Genomic DNA, 13,352 nt, shown 5'->3' with positions numbered 1-13,352 from the left:
TTTTGGTTAAGGCGTTTCAGACTATAAGTATGTATTTTCGCTTTCTTGGCATGCCACTACTTGTGTAATATTTTGTGTGTTGAAAACCATATAAGATAAATAAAGCGATGTTTTGTGTAAATGCCTTGTTGTTTCTGATATTAGCTTGTCCAAGCTAACACAACGTCAGATTGGGGTACGGGTTGAGAAGCCTTTGGCTTTGGTCTGACGGGACGTGTTAGCGGGCGGACTGGCCTAGTTACGAATTGCACTTTTCGTGACCTTGGCCAGATCGGCCGTTAACCCGTCATGTAGCGCTCCCGATCCTTGGTAGACGGTCGGCCCGTCGGTCATGTTCTTGTTTGATTGTTGGCCGGTGGTTCGACCTATGCCTAGAACGGTTCGGGGGTGTTACAGTCACCAACTGTCGCCTTAGAGCACCTAAGGACGAAAGCTTACGAACGTCAAGATTACTTCCGGTAGCTACGGAGCAATCAGAACACTACAAACACGAGCAGAGATCCATAGAAACCAGTCGACACAGCTTCAAGGATGGACCGGAACACACGCCGGGAAGAGAGAGGCCAGATAGGAGGGAGGTAACAACAACGCATCAGTACGGCCATAGACGACCAATACAAACATCACGATAAAGGTTTCTCCACGAGCCACCACCGCAAGTAGAGGCACACACCACCACCTTTGGCTAAAACCCGCAATCGAGCTAAACGGAGCTCCAAAACACCTATGGCGGAGACGAAGAAGACCCTACCCTAACCAAGACGCCAAGGGTTGAGCACGGAACCTCCATCACCGCCGCTACGCCTCAGACCAATGGATCTCATATCGAGTAGATCGAGAACCGGATCTGAGAAAGTAACCAGCCGTACGCCTCCACGCTCGACCAAATCTGGAAGTAGCTAAAGGTACCACCTCCATAACCCTAAACGCCGACTCCTCCGCCTGCACCGCCAGACCCCAACGCGCCGTAGCTTCATGCGTAAAGGACTCGCACCAGCACGTATCTTTTCTGCAGCGAAGTCGCCTCTGGGAAAGCTTTAGACACACAGACCACAAGCAAAGCGAAAGGGATGAAGAAGCGTCGGAAGTGCAAAGGGGAAGTCGGAGAAGAAGGATAAGAGACGAGCCTACGGCGTCGGAACTAACGTGCACCGGACGCGGGTCCGAAGTCTCCGAATGCCGGAGCAAAACGTGACGGAGATCTGTTGTTTACTTGTTCGCTTGGGAGAGAGGAGAGAGGAGAGAGGGGAGAGGAGAGAGAAATAAATGTTTTTAAGAAAATAATCGTTGCAAACAACTTATTTTGTGAAATAAAGAAACAACAACAAAAAATCAACGTAGTTAGTTTAGTTTGTAAAGTGGAATTTTAGAGAACAAAAAACTAATAAGTCCAATAGTATTTACGTAAAATTTTTGTGAACACACTACATAGTAAATAAGAGTTATTTTCATCTATATAAATGAAACTGAGTAAATTTTGTGAACACACTACATAGTAAATTTTTACTATAGTAAATAAAATTTACAACTGATAGTGTGTTCACTTATATAAAATTTTCATTTATATAACATTTTACTATAGTAAATAAAATTGTAAATTTTTACGATAGTAAATTTTTACTATTTTCGTTTAATTACTACATAGTAATTTTTTGTGAACACACTACATTTGATATATCACAATTGATGTTTATAAACGGGGAGAGATATGCCACGAAGGGGTTGAAATGAGTTTACTAGCTTTATAGTTAAACGAACTTATAGGAACACAATCATCCAATACAAACTTTTTTTTTTTGAAAAAATAATCATCCATACAAACTCCACATATTAAATGTACGTAATATGAAATATAAACGCACGCGATAAATAAAATATTATAAGAGGTACTGACAATTTGGCAAATTTGGCCAACAAAGAGAAGAAAAAATAAAGCAAAAGGGATTTGGTGTATAATAATTAGGAATGTGGCTCTGTGCTCATCGGAGGGACACTTCCCATATTCTTGAATGTGCCCCAGCAGCTATTATAAGGGCATTCTAAGTTTTGAGCTTACACTATCATTTCCTATATCGAATAAACAATCTCTAAATTGTTGGCACAACCTCGGACGCAGAAAGTGAAAGAACCATCGTTACATTTTCAAGATAACGAATTAAAATGAGTTTTGTACACGATTCTGGCTTCAGTCTTCATACACAGTAACATAAACAAGATTTTCTTCCAATTATTTTATACAGATCGGAAATTAGGAACGTTAATTGCTTTGTGAAACATTAAAACATGCAACGTTGATCGTAAAAACACACGCTCAGTTAATACGCGTATTAACCATTGGTAACACGACATATACACAGGTTTGGTCACCGACGACAAGAATGACAAGAGGAAGAATAATTATATAGGGAACCTATCGCCTGGTATTATCAGGAAAAAGTTATCGCTAGAAGCGTAGCCTTTTCCAAATAAAAAAAGCAAAATCAATAATGGAATTTTTTTTTTTTCGCTTATAGATACCAATAATGGAATTTCAAAGGTGAACGATAAGGACCGATTTAACAAAAAAAAAAAAAAAAACACGATAAGGACCGAACTCGATTGTTATTTTTAGAACCTCTAACCACTCGTGTCTTCTTGTTCATTAATTCAATACATCTTTTTTTGTAATGAAAATTCATAGCTGTTAATTAAACAGTACAAAATCCGAATATATCTATATATCGATGTTCTCAAACCATGTGAAGTTATGCATCGTATCGTTTAAAATAATGGCTGAGGTTTGGTTCACCGTATTAAGCCCATAACGCTCATTTAGCTTAGTTATGTGTTTATCATTAGTAGTAATGTTGACCAAATGTAATCGTGTGGTTTGACATATACTCTATAACATACCGACGGTGCTATAATGCGAGCGCATCCACATTTGTCAACTATGATACAGATTGGGTGCAACCACTCAATCCTCACCGTTTGGTCTAGTTCATACTATATATAACTAAAAGAGTTGGGTTGATTTGAGTTAATAAAACAATGAAAATTGCTCGTCTTCTTAACCAGATTAGGTCCAAAACACATATATACAAATAGAATGTTGCAACCACATTTAATTTAGTTATAAAGAAGTTCTTTTTAACATTCTATTTATAAAATTTTCATTGTTTTATATGTTTATAATATTGGTCGCAATATTCTATTTATAAAATTTGGTTGAAACATTCTATTTATAAAATTAAGAGTTTCTGGTTACTGTAACCGTATAGGTTAACCTTAACGAAGTGTTATTTTGGAGGGATATATATACAAATAGAATGTTGCAACCACATTTAATTTAGTTAAGTTCTTTTTAATTATTGTAGTAACACTAATTAAACCAGCAGAATTTAGAATTGAAAAAAACAAGTCAACAGAAGTCATTTGGAACTTATGAGTAAGCATAGACTTATTCATTTTTCTATCATTATAAAAACCAAGTTTTGAGAGATCTCGGGTTCGTTGCCAAAAAAGAGTAAAAATTTAGGGTTTGAGATCTTACCGTTTGGAGTCCTGAAAACAACCAAAAGTTGCACATAATCAGCTCGTTCTTCATTATATATCTATACACCACTTAAGAAAATCGAGCCTTTGTGAACTAGCTGAATCAAACCGGCATTCATGAAATTAGAAATCATTAATTCAGTACTTGAGATATTTACTTAGATAATTTTATTAGATGCTCTATTGGTAACGAATTCACAGAGGAATTTCTGATACCCTAACTCTATATTTTTGGTTCTCTAGTCAAGATATTAGGTCAAGACGGACCCATGGACCTTTGGCTCCCAGCCACTACCAGAGTTAAGATGCTTGTAATGGTGAAGGGTAGATAATCCCACCTCCTAGTTAGATCAGACCCTGCGCTCTACTTCATATTCACCACAAAAATATTCATGACTACATCCTAACTGATTAACGTTTATAGTTGGTATATTGATGATGTAAAGTGCCATGGCTTTTCATCTAGCAAGAGTACATAAAATGCTCTCAAGCCTCAAGAGTCAGTGTGAGAGTCTCGGCAAGTTCTGTTTGGTTTAAGAGAGCCATACTGAAATTTGTTTAATGATATATAGATCTCTCATCTAAATAAACGGTTTTAATTATCCATTTAAATCGTTTTGTCTCTCATCAAATTAATTACGTTAAAATAAGTACTGTTTTTGGTTTTTACTATTGAATGGAGAAAAGTAAGAGAAGAAAAGAAGCATGCATTATGGAGAAAAGCCTGAAGACAAGGAAAAGAGAGAAAGCGGGGCCATTTGTGCAAGTTTAGAAGGCAAAGAGTGCCCCCTTCACATCATTTCTATTTCACAATTTATTTTTGCATGATTTTGCATTTTATCTTTGTTAGTCTATTTTCTCTTATGATTTTTAAATATCATACACATGTAGTATATTAGTCTTCATCCGGTGTTCCAAAGAAAAATATTTATCTTTTTTTTTGTCATCAAAAATTATTTATCCAAAACAGCATCTTTCATAACGCATTGTAAGCAACAAAAGTTAGTTCTATCCAGTCTGGTTCTATCCATAGCGGTGGTTTTTTTCAATTATTTATATATAGCATCGTATTCAAACTTGAATTAAAAAATATTCAAACTTGAATATGATAAATCCGTACTAAGCTCATTAACTAAAAACTACAACGACCATTCCTCTATATATAGTACTTTAGTCAAATTTATTGTTTACAAATAACTGAACGATAGATATTTTTGTAGTATATAATATTCAACCTTCATATACACTAATATTTAAAGTTACCTTGACAGATATATTTGAAATTATGACGAAAATTAAAGCGAAAATATATAATTTGTTTACAAAAAAAGAACAGTACTGGCCGTGTAAATGTATGCATAATGCATGGGTTTAGAGAAAAAAAATGCTAATAACTTTGGTTCTTCTTTGTGCCAGTAAATGATAATACATCATTGATTGAACTTAATAGCATTGTTGATCAGATCTAAATAACGTTTTAGTGTCAAAATCTGTAATGATGAAGTGTTCGTAGATTAGATAAAAGAAGAGGAGGGGTCCTCATTGAGAAAGAGAGGATATGTGATTAAATGAAGATCTATTAAACTGATGTGGGTTAAAAGCATGTCTTCCCGACATTGTGGATTAATAGACAGCTCGATCAACCCATATCTTTTTGGTCAAATCCTCCATCCTTTTGATTTTCTTTCTCAATTCTTCAGTTGCACCTTCTTTGAATTACTTGAGTGCCTTACTCTTTCATGTCTATTATTTGGTCCACTTGTGTGGAATCATCATGTTGAACAATTGAATTCACGACTGATTTGGACTGGCTTATTTTTGTATTAACATAAATTTTCATTTGTCGCAGCTTGCATGAAACTCACTAGTTTGACTTTGGGGGTATGATCATTTTTTAATATGCATTCAAATCTTTTCATGAAACTCATTAACTTTAAAATGCATTTGAAACTGATTATTTGAATCTTTAAATATAAAATGACGTTAATAAAATGCATAACATCAACAATATAAAATGATCAGGGTCTTTAAAATAACTTACAGAATAAAACAATCAGGGTCGTTAAATAAATGTATATATTTATTAATTTACCAGCAAATTGTACAGATTAAATAACTTATCCAGGATTTATTATTTGTTGTGTATTTTATTTCTCTAACTTTCGTTATTTTACAAACGAAATGTCGAAAATGAAAACAGAGTGACAAACTGGAACCCACTAGACGAATGAGAGGTTACGTTTCATTGGAGGGCCTTTTAACGTGTGACCCCAAGAGTTCGATACGTAGCTGATACAGTCTGTTAATAAATGCAATCATGATGATGATAATGGGGCATGGAAAGACCATGGCCAAAACAAATCTTTGGAAGAGAATCCTCACCAAAAAAATGTCTAGTCATTGCCACCAACCCCATCACAAAAAGTATTATCTCACAGTATCAAGCTTGTATGGAACACGAACACAAGAAAAGGATTATCAAGTATCAGTTTCTTATTAACCACAAAGGAAAAACTCAATCAAAACTTTTGATCCCAATCACTCAATCACACAACTCGTAAAGCATTACCACACATTGGTATTCTCTTATATAGAACAAGACAATTCCTATTTTCATTAGAGATAACACAAACACATATTTCCTAATCACTTTAGTAATTCATATCTTTATGTGATTAGAATAGCTTGCAACTTAAGCTAACTTCAAGTTTATCCCAACATTCTCCCCCTTAAGCTTGAAGTTATCTTCACTCACCATTTGAACTCCAATCAACTTCCTTATCTCGATAAATTTTACTCTTCCAAGAGACTTCGTCAATATGCCAGCTCGCTGCTCAATACCCGGAACATGCTCGACTTCCACTTGATCATTCTCAACACATTCTCTAATAAAATGAAACCTTCTATGTATGTGTTTGCTTCTTCCATGAAACACTGGATTCTTAGTAAGAGTGATTGCAGATTTATTATCAACCTTTATAACTACCTTTCCGCTTGCTTGACCAATGACTTCCCCTAGAAGTTCTTGATTTCAAATTGCTTGTTTAGCTGCCTCAGTTGCCGCCATGAATTCGGCCTCACACGAAGATAAGGCCACGATCTCTTGTTTACACGAGCACCACGAGATCGAACATCTGTTCAGGTAAAACACATACCCCGTAGTACTCTTCCCATCGTCAATATCAACACTGTGAGAGCTGTCGCTAAAGCCCGTCAGCTCCAAACTTGTAGACTGCGTGTAGGCGAGACCAAGAGAGATAGTTCCTCGTAGGTAATGCATTACCTGTTTCAGAGCAGCGCCATGCGAATCCTTAGGAGCGTTCATGTACCTACTCAAAACGCCCACACTAAACGAAAGGCCAGGACGCGTGTGGAGCAAGTATCGTAGACATTCAATGCTTCTTCGATAATCTCTTTCATTAATGCTCTTCTCCTCAACTGACTTCGACAATTTCACGTTGAAATCCATGGGAACAGACGATGAGTTGCAGGCGTCCATTCCACACTCTTCAAGTATCCTACGAGCGTATCGATCTTGCTTTAGAGTAATGCCTTCTTGGCTCTGACATACTTCAATCCCAAGGTAATAGGTTAGCCTTCCAAGATCACTCATCTCAAATTTCGTTGTCATCTCCCTCTTAAATTGTTGGATTGAGTGTACTGATGTTCATGTGACAAGTAGATCGTCCACATAAACTACAACGCTAAGAGTTCCACCCTTTTCTTCCTTACAGTACAATGAAGGCTCTTTCGAACATCTCTGGAACTTAAACTCTCGCAAGATCTTGTTCAACTTAATATTCCAAACCCTAGGTGCTTGTTTCAATCCGTAGAGATCCTTTTTCAATTTGTAAACCTTATTTTCTTTGCCTGCAACTTCAAAGCCTTCTGGTTGAGTGACAAAAACTTCTTCTCTAAGTTCTCCATGAAGGAACGCGGTTTTAACGTCAAGGTGATGTATCTCCCAAGCTTTAGAGGCTGCAAGAGCAATAACCAGACGGATAGTCTCAATACGAGCCACTGGAGCGAAGACTTCGTCTTAATCAACTCCTTGCTTTTGAACGTAGCCCTTTGCGACCAGCCGTGCTTTGTACTTAATGATAGTACAATCAATATTCCTCTTTATCTTAAATATCCACTTCAAACCAGTAGATTTTACTCCCATAGGAAGATCAACAAGTTCCCATGTTTTATATTTTTCAATATTAAAGATTTCAACTTCACAAGCATCGACCCATACCTTTAATCCTTTAGCTTCAGTGAAGTCCCAAGGTTCGTCATTCATTACTGTCAAGAGACGTTCACACTCTGCTTCAACCATAAGGATGTAATCCTCGAGGTATGCAGGCCTGTTGCTGGTTCTTGACGATCTTCTCAACTGTGGTTGTTCCCCTTCATCATCGCCATTGTCATCCTCATCATCTACTTCATCTTCATCGCCGGCTTCAACGACAGTTTGTGCCTCATCCTCTGCTTGACTCGTCCCATCAATCTCATTACTTTCACCCATGTTCTTGAACTCAATTGTAAAGGTGCCACCATCATCATCCTGAACTGTATTACTATTAGTCCAGTTCCATCATTTACTCTCATCGAAAACCACATCACGACTGACTACTATCATCTTCTTAGTAGGATCAAGCAATCGATAAGCCTTAGAACCCGGTTATGTTCCCAGATGAACAAGGATCTTAGACCTATCATCAAGTTTCCTTCTTCCCACTGCATCAGTTTTGGCGTAACAAACGCAACCGAACACTTTAAGATGCGCTACATCAGGTGTTTTACTTCGCAGAACTTCATATGGCGTCTTGCCTTCTAGAGTCTTTGTCACGATCTGATTGATCAGATATGTAGAGTGTCTAACAGCTTTCCCCATAACCCGTTCGGTACCTTCATGTGTTTTAATATACTCCTGATCATCTCTAGAAGTGTTCGGTTTCGTCTCTCGACAACACCTTTCGGTTGAGGCGAGTATGGTGCTGTCAAGTGCCTTTTAATGCCATTCTCATCACAATACGCACGAAATTCATTAGAGCATAACTCTCCCCCTCTATCTGAATGAAACGTTCTTATCACGGACTTTGTTTCATGCTCTGCTAGTTTCTTGAAGTTTATAAACTTCTCGAAAGCTTCAATTTTCTCCTGTAACAACATAGTCCACATATAACGGGAATAATCATCAATTAGTACGAACACATATCTCTTGCGCGCCGGTGTTGGTGGTGTGATAGGGCCGCAGAGATCGCCATGAATGAGCTCGAGAGGGTGAGTAGCTCGATATGTAGTTGTTTGAGGGAAAGATTTCATCGTTTGTTTCCCAAGTAGACATGACATGCATGTTTCTTTCTCAACCTGCAAAGCCGGTATGCCAGTCACTCGTCCCTTATTGATCATTGCTTTCATTGTATCAGTGTTGATATGCCCAAGACGTGCATGCCACCTTGAAGACTCGCTCCGTGCTGATATTTGGAGACAGTGGAGATTATCTACTTCAAGAGTAACCTTGTATAGTCGGTTCTTAGCTCTAGTCGATTTTACCATTAGCTTCCATGTCGATCGAACAACATGAGCTGATCATCTTTCATTCGAACTTCGCAACCCGCTTCTGTGGCTTGACCTAAGCTGACTATGTTACTCTTTAGCCCATGGATGTAGTACACGTTACCTAAGATCTTCTTCTCACCTCCTTTAAAAACAAACTGAATCGATCCTTTTCCTCTTATGTCAATGCGAGAATCATCTCCAAATCTCACCTTCCCGGTGATTGTTTCATCAAGTGTAACAAAGAACATTATGTTGCCGCTCATGTGATTACTTGCACCATTTTCAAGATACCAGACATTTGTTGTATCTAGACTAGTATCAAACACACTCGGGTTAACGTTCTGCTCGTTAAGGTAGACAACCTCATGCATCATTAGTTCATCAGCCTCTTGTGTCTCCTCTGTTTTGTTTTCAATTGTTTCTTGTAGCTTAAGTCCTTGTTTATCAGGACATTCAGACGCATAATGTCCCTGTTTATTGCAACTGAAGAAAGTGATGTGAGAGAGATCCTGTCCTTGACCTTGTCTGTACGCATCTCTTTGGCTCTGGAAGTTTCCAAACCGACTGCGACCTCTTCCTCTCCAAGTAGAGCGACCGCCGCGTCCCCTACCTTGTGCTCCACCGGAGCTACCATAACCAGTTTGATTCGATTCCGAGTTGTCATACATCAGCTTTCCTTGGTCATCTTGTTGTTCATCTTCTTCTTCACAAATTCTTTCCTCATAAGCCTTGAGTCTTCCCACGATGTCTTCGAAGCTTGTTACTTTTAGGTCAAGAACTTGTTCAAGAAAAGCAACAATATGAATGTATTTCTTCCGCGGTAGACTTTTCAAGAACTTCTTCACAATTTTGGATTCTTCAATGACTTCACCATGAGAGGCAGATTTTGATGATATCTCTGATAGCTTGCCTACGAATGTATCGATCGTGTCGTCTTCTTTCATCTTAAGACGATCAAACTCTGCCATTAGTGTTTTTAAACGAGCTTTTCGTACTCTTTCAGCCCCATCATGCCTAGCTTTAAACGCATCCCACACAGCTTTTGCATTGTCAAGTTCTCCGACTTGCAGTGTTAGCGCTTCAGGGATTGACTGGAAGAGTAACGCGATGGCCATATTGTTTTTATCCTCGTTTTTGTTTCCAGGATCAATAGTTTCCCAAACCTTGTTGACCTTAAGAGCTATCTTCATCCTCATGGCCCAGACAGTGTAGATTGTAGTACTTAACATAGGAAGCTTTATCGAAGGAGGTCCGGCCTCCCTCGTTTCTTCTTTAACATCGCTCATGATAATATAGGGCTCTAATAACAAATATTATCTCACAGTATCAAGCTTGTATGGAACACGAACACAAGGACACGATTATCAAGTATCAGTTTCTTATTAACCGCAAAGAAAAAACTCACTCAAAACTTTTGATCCCAATCACTCAACTCGTAAAGCATTACCACACATTGGTATTCTCTTATATAGGACAAGACAATTCTTATTCTCATTAGAAATAACACAAACACATATTTCCTAATCAGTTTAGTAATTCATATCTTTATGTGATTAAGATAGCTCGAAACTTAAGCTAACTTCAAATTTATCCCAACACAAATTCGTAACTACTCAATATGCGGTAAACGCCATCATTATGCACGTTTTGCTTTATAAATCATCTATTATATAAATCATAATATAATATATGTATTTTTCTTATAATAACTTAAAACACACAAGTAATAGTTTTTTTTTTTTTTTGATCAAGACACAAGTAATAGTTTAATGATGATAAATTAAAGAGTGTTACTCTAAATAAAAAGGGGCATCTTTGACAACGTCGCCTAAATCTCTGAAGATTTTGGCGGGTCCCATTTTTTGTATTTATTTCTTCTGATGAATTTTATATAGGAAGACTTGAAGGTCAGGAAATGTTATACATACATTGAGGAAAACTAGGAGAAAACACTAGCAGAATATCTTTTAAATTTGCATGAATTATCAAGATAAGATAACCTCCAAAAACTGGGAGTGATAATAGTACTATAGAATATATAAGAAAATGATTTTGAATTTTTGATGAATAAAAAACATTAATAATTAAATAATAAAAATGTATAGTGAATCATTTAGGTAAACAAAAGTAATAGTACTTTTTCACATGCAAACACCAATGAAAAAACAAAACCAATTTATCAATTATGATATGTAATACAGTAATAGTCACAAAAATCATTTTAAAAACCCATATTTTGTCCCTCTTATAAAACCTACCGATTAAGTTTTTATTCAAAAACTGATGACCATTTAAATCCAAAATACTCAAAAAGTTATTTAATTTATGGTTTTCATTCACATATTAAATCCTTTTGTCTGTGCATATTTTTAAATTTGGTGTAAAAGCAAAGCGGTTGTGGACCTTGTGGTTTATATATAAAGCAAACTTCTCCTCCCTCTTTATCTAATCCTTAAAAATCCCCATAAAGATTTGTTTTGATTATTTTTTCATTTGTAAACTTTGTTTCTTTCTCCCCCTCTGCGTTGTCTTCTTAAAAAACAAAACATTTTTTTTTCTATCAGAACTTGCTTTCTCCACACTGCAAAGCTAATTGAAATTTAAAAATAGCAACAATCCCGACGAAAGAAAATAAAAAGTCGGAGACTGTACATCTGGGTTTGTAGCTTTGACCTTAGATCTTCAAATTTTCTGTAATGGGCATGGCAGCAGTGGAATCGCAGTTTCATGTTTTAGCCGTCGATGATAGTTCATTAGATAGGAAACTCATAGAGAGACTGCTTCAAAAGTCTTCGTGTCAAGGTGAAAACGTGTTTCAAAGAACATGAATAACAAGTCTTTGTAGCTTGTAAGAATCGAAGAAAGATCTCAGCTTTTAATGTCTTTTTTTGGTGTTTGCAGTAACAACTGTTGATTCAGGCTATAAGGCTTTAGAGTTTCTTGGTATTGAGAGTAACGACCCAAATGCTCTTTCTACATCTCCTCAGGTTCGAAAAGTTTGCTCCTTTTTACTTATTTAAATCACTTCTGTGTTTACAAGTCTTTTGTCTTAATAGAACTTTGTTCATTCTGCTTGATTTTGGCTTTTGACAGGAGGTTGAAGTTAATCTTATCATTACAGACTATTGTATGCCAGGCATGACTGGTTATGATTTGCTCAAGAAAGTCAAGGTACTTGTTTGTGATATCTTTAACTTGTGATTTGTTTATGTATTGATAACATCTTTTGATTTATTCTGGAATTTAGTATAAACTTGTTTTCAAATTTTGCAGGAATCACCAGCTTTTAAGAACATACCTGTGGTAATAATGTCCTCAGAGAACGTTCCTGCAAGGATCAGCAGGTAAAGAAACAAAGAAAGACTGAATCTTTAAACTTTGATGAGCTTGTGTCCCTTTCGGTTAGGACAGTAATGAAAGACTCTTATGTTTATTAATCATTAACAGATGTTTAGAAGAAGGAGCTGAGGAGTTTTTCTTGAAACCAGTAAGAATGGATGATCTCAACAAGTTGAAACCTCACATGATGAAAACAAAGTTGAACAACCAGAAGCTGGAAGAGATTGAAAAGCCTTTAAATGTAGCAGCAGCCGCCGCAGCAGTTGAACCAGAGATTACAGATTCAGCAGAAGTTGGAAGCAAAATCTTGACTCTTCAGTCTGAACTAGAACCGAAACAAGTACATCTGCAAGTAGCACAACAAGAGGAGCAGCCATTGGGTAACAACAAGAGGAAGTCCATGGAAGAAGGGCTCTCAACAGATAGATCACGTCCTAGATTCGAGTGTATCACAACCGCTGTCTGATTCTACCACCTTGATGCTTCTTTTTCAGTTTCTAATTTTAGAGTTTTGTAGGAATGCTTATGCTGCTAGTACAATACATGGTTCCAGTAGGGAATATAGATGGATGATAATGAATAAAATGATGATGATGATGATGTATGGGGATAATGTTTATATGTACATCAGTAAATCTTTGGTGATAACCCAGTTACCAATTTTGTTTCACTCTTTTTAGGTTTGCTTTAAAGAAACTCAACTTACCTATCTGAAAATGGTAAATGAAAGATCTGTAGATCTGTCACTTTATTTGCAAACTGTAGTTTTCAGTTCAATTCAGTGTTACATGTCATGTATACAAAAAAGTAGCTGTCCTAGTGATCTGGTATATTCTGGTGCAGATGTGTCATGGTTTGTTCCATGTAACCTAACCTGAAACAGAATTTAAGGACAAGTTGTTATCTGGGTCCTCTCTTCTCTTTCTTCACAT

General features: G+C 36.8%; 3 protein-coding genes across 3 annotated transcripts; 1 reads left to right on the top strand and 2 right to left on the bottom strand.

Moving 5' to 3' along the window:
- Positions 1-6,565: 6,565 nt before the first annotated feature.
- On the bottom strand, positions 6,566-7,165 carry LOC106338576 (uncharacterized mitochondrial protein AtMg00810-like). The gene has a single exon (XM_013777521.1). The coding sequence runs from the start codon at positions 7,163-7,165 to the stop codon at positions 6,566-6,568; it is 600 nt and encodes a 199-aa protein (XP_013632975.1).
- A 1,912-nt stretch (positions 7,166-9,077) lies between these two features.
- LOC106338574 lies at positions 9,078-10,367 on the bottom strand. The gene has a single exon (XM_013777520.1). It carries the CDS (start codon positions 10,365-10,367, stop codon positions 9,078-9,080), a length of 1,290 nt encoding a protein of 429 aa, XP_013632974.1.
- Positions 10,368-11,531: 1,164 nt separating this feature from the next.
- LOC106341996 (two-component response regulator ARR9-like) lies at positions 11,532-13,076 on the top strand. The gene is made up of 5 exons (XM_013780763.1): positions 11,532-11,883; positions 11,983-12,068; positions 12,175-12,252; positions 12,355-12,425; positions 12,529-13,076. The coding sequence occupies exons 1-5, from the start codon at positions 11,778-11,780 to the stop codon at positions 12,884-12,886; spliced, it is 699 nt and encodes a 232-aa protein (XP_013636217.1). The 5' UTR covers positions 11,532-11,777; the 3' UTR covers positions 12,887-13,076.
- The last annotated feature ends 276 nt before the right edge of the window (positions 13,077-13,352 follow it).

The sequence above is a fragment of the Brassica oleracea genome, chromosome C4 (assembly GCF_000695525.1).
Source record: "Brassica oleracea var. oleracea cultivar TO1000 chromosome C4, BOL, whole genome shotgun sequence".
In the NCBI taxonomy this organism is placed as follows: domain Eukaryota; kingdom Viridiplantae; phylum Streptophyta; class Magnoliopsida; order Brassicales; family Brassicaceae; genus Brassica; species Brassica oleracea.
The sequence above is the reverse complement of the archived record's forward strand: the minus strand, read 5'-3'. Positions and strand labels throughout refer to the sequence as shown.

Excerpts from the sequence above, each read along its gene's own strand:
- LOC106338574 (XM_013777520.1), bottom strand. The coding sequence starts at position 10,367 with ATGAGCGATGTTAAAGAAGAAACGAGGGAGGCCGGACCTCCTTCGATA.
- LOC106341996 (XM_013780763.1), top strand. The coding sequence starts at position 11,778 with ATGGGCATGGCAGCAGTGGAATCGCAGTTTCATGTTTTAGCCGTCGAT. Across the intron at positions 11,884-11,982 it reads TCAAAAGTCTTCGTGTCAAG|TAACAACTGTTGATTCAGGC; the intron begins GTGAAAACGTGT and ends TGGTGTTTGCAG. Across the intron at positions 12,426-12,528 it reads GTTCCTGCAAGGATCAGCAG|ATGTTTAGAAGAAGGAGCTG; the intron begins GTAAAGAAACAA and ends AATCATTAACAG.
- LOC106338576 (XM_013777521.1), bottom strand. The coding sequence starts at position 7,165 with ATGACAACGAAATTTGAGATGAGTGATCTTGGAAGGCTAACCTATTAC.